At 54.5% G+C, this 1,083-nt stretch overlaps 1 protein-coding gene across 1 annotated transcript in view; it reads right to left on the bottom strand.

Moving 5' to 3' along the window:
• Positions 1–272: 272 nt before the first annotated feature.
• The window catches only part of ICT1 (immature colon carcinoma transcript 1), a 7,248-nt gene continuing 6,437 nt past the window's right edge, over positions 273–1,083 (bottom strand). Inside the window, exons 5-6 of the mRNA XM_010856138.1 lie at positions 815–989; positions 273–590 (exon numbers count right to left, since the gene is read on the bottom strand). Of these exons, the coding sequence (XP_010854440.1) occupies positions 506–590; positions 815–989 (260 nt within the window). The 3' untranslated portion in view covers positions 273–505. The remainder of the gene's footprint in view (positions 591–814; positions 990–1,083) is intronic.

Here is a 1,083-nt window from a genome sequence, read left to right as displayed (position 1 = left end):
CTTTATTCACACCGTTCCCTTCACCTGGCATGTCCTCCTGGCTCTCTCCTGGTCAACATTCCACAGCCATCTCCAGGCCCAGCTCTGATGCCCACCCACCTGGCTCAGCCCTTCTGCCCTTGTGTTCCTGAGGGCTGACCCCACAGTTCACCCCTCTGTGCCCCTCTGGACTGTACAGTCAGTGCTGGTCAATAATTATCAGGCAGATTTCAAGTGAGAGAAAAGGTAGGAATTCTGTCCTGACACATTCTGAATGAGAAGGGGAAGCCCGCTGAGTTTAGAATTTTATTGCAACTAATACAGGACACGGATAACGAAGGTGTGATAACACGTGATCGCCTCTAAAGACCTCGGCGACCAGGGCCTACAACCCTTGCTCCCGATGGACCTTCTTTGCGACGGTTCCGACGTAAGAGACGAGCAGTGACACGAACAGACACCCATCTCCTGGTGTCCGAGCCGCCTGGGTGCCCTGGAGGGGCTCTGCTGGCTCGAGGGGGTGCTTTCAGTCCGTATCGACCCTCCTGCTCGTCTTGATGGCAGAGTTTATTCTCTTTTTTCGGAGCCTTTCGCGATTCATGTTTTCTATCCTGAAAACAAAGAAGAACATGGTTACGCCCAGATGCCCAATCAGAGCTTCTCAAGGTGGCGAGAGGACCTGGCACCAAGGCAGCAGGTGCCAGGCCGGGGCCTCCACTCGAGGTCCGTCTGCCCGCTGGCCAGTCTCGGGCCTCTCCCGCCTCCTTTCTTCCCTGTGTGGCCCCCTCGCCCACATGAATCTGTTTACAGAAGCTGGGGGCATGTTCTAAAGGACCTGAGTTTCTGAAGTGCAGCATCTTCTTTGGATGGCTCTGTGGCTGGCTGGCTGGCCTCGGCAATCATGTCTCGAATTTTCTGGAGGCAATCTGCCAGGTTTCGGAACTGATAGCGGCTGCATTCAGACGTGAGGATCAGCTCTCCCGCCCTGTTGATCTTATTTTTGTGCTGCGGAGGACAAAGGCAAAACCAAAATTCTGCAAAGATGAGTTTCTGAAGTGACTGAGGGGTTATGGGGAGAGCAGAGGCTGGCGGTTTACCGTGAGA

This window comes from Bison bison, unplaced genomic scaffold (genome assembly GCF_000754665.1).
Source record: "Bison bison bison isolate TAMUID 2011002044 unplaced genomic scaffold, Bison_UMD1.0 scf7180017864371, whole genome shotgun sequence".
NCBI lineage: Eukaryota > Metazoa > Chordata > Mammalia > Artiodactyla > Bovidae > Bison > Bison bison.
The sequence above is the reverse complement of the archived record's forward strand: the minus strand, read 5'-3'. Positions and strand labels throughout refer to the sequence as shown.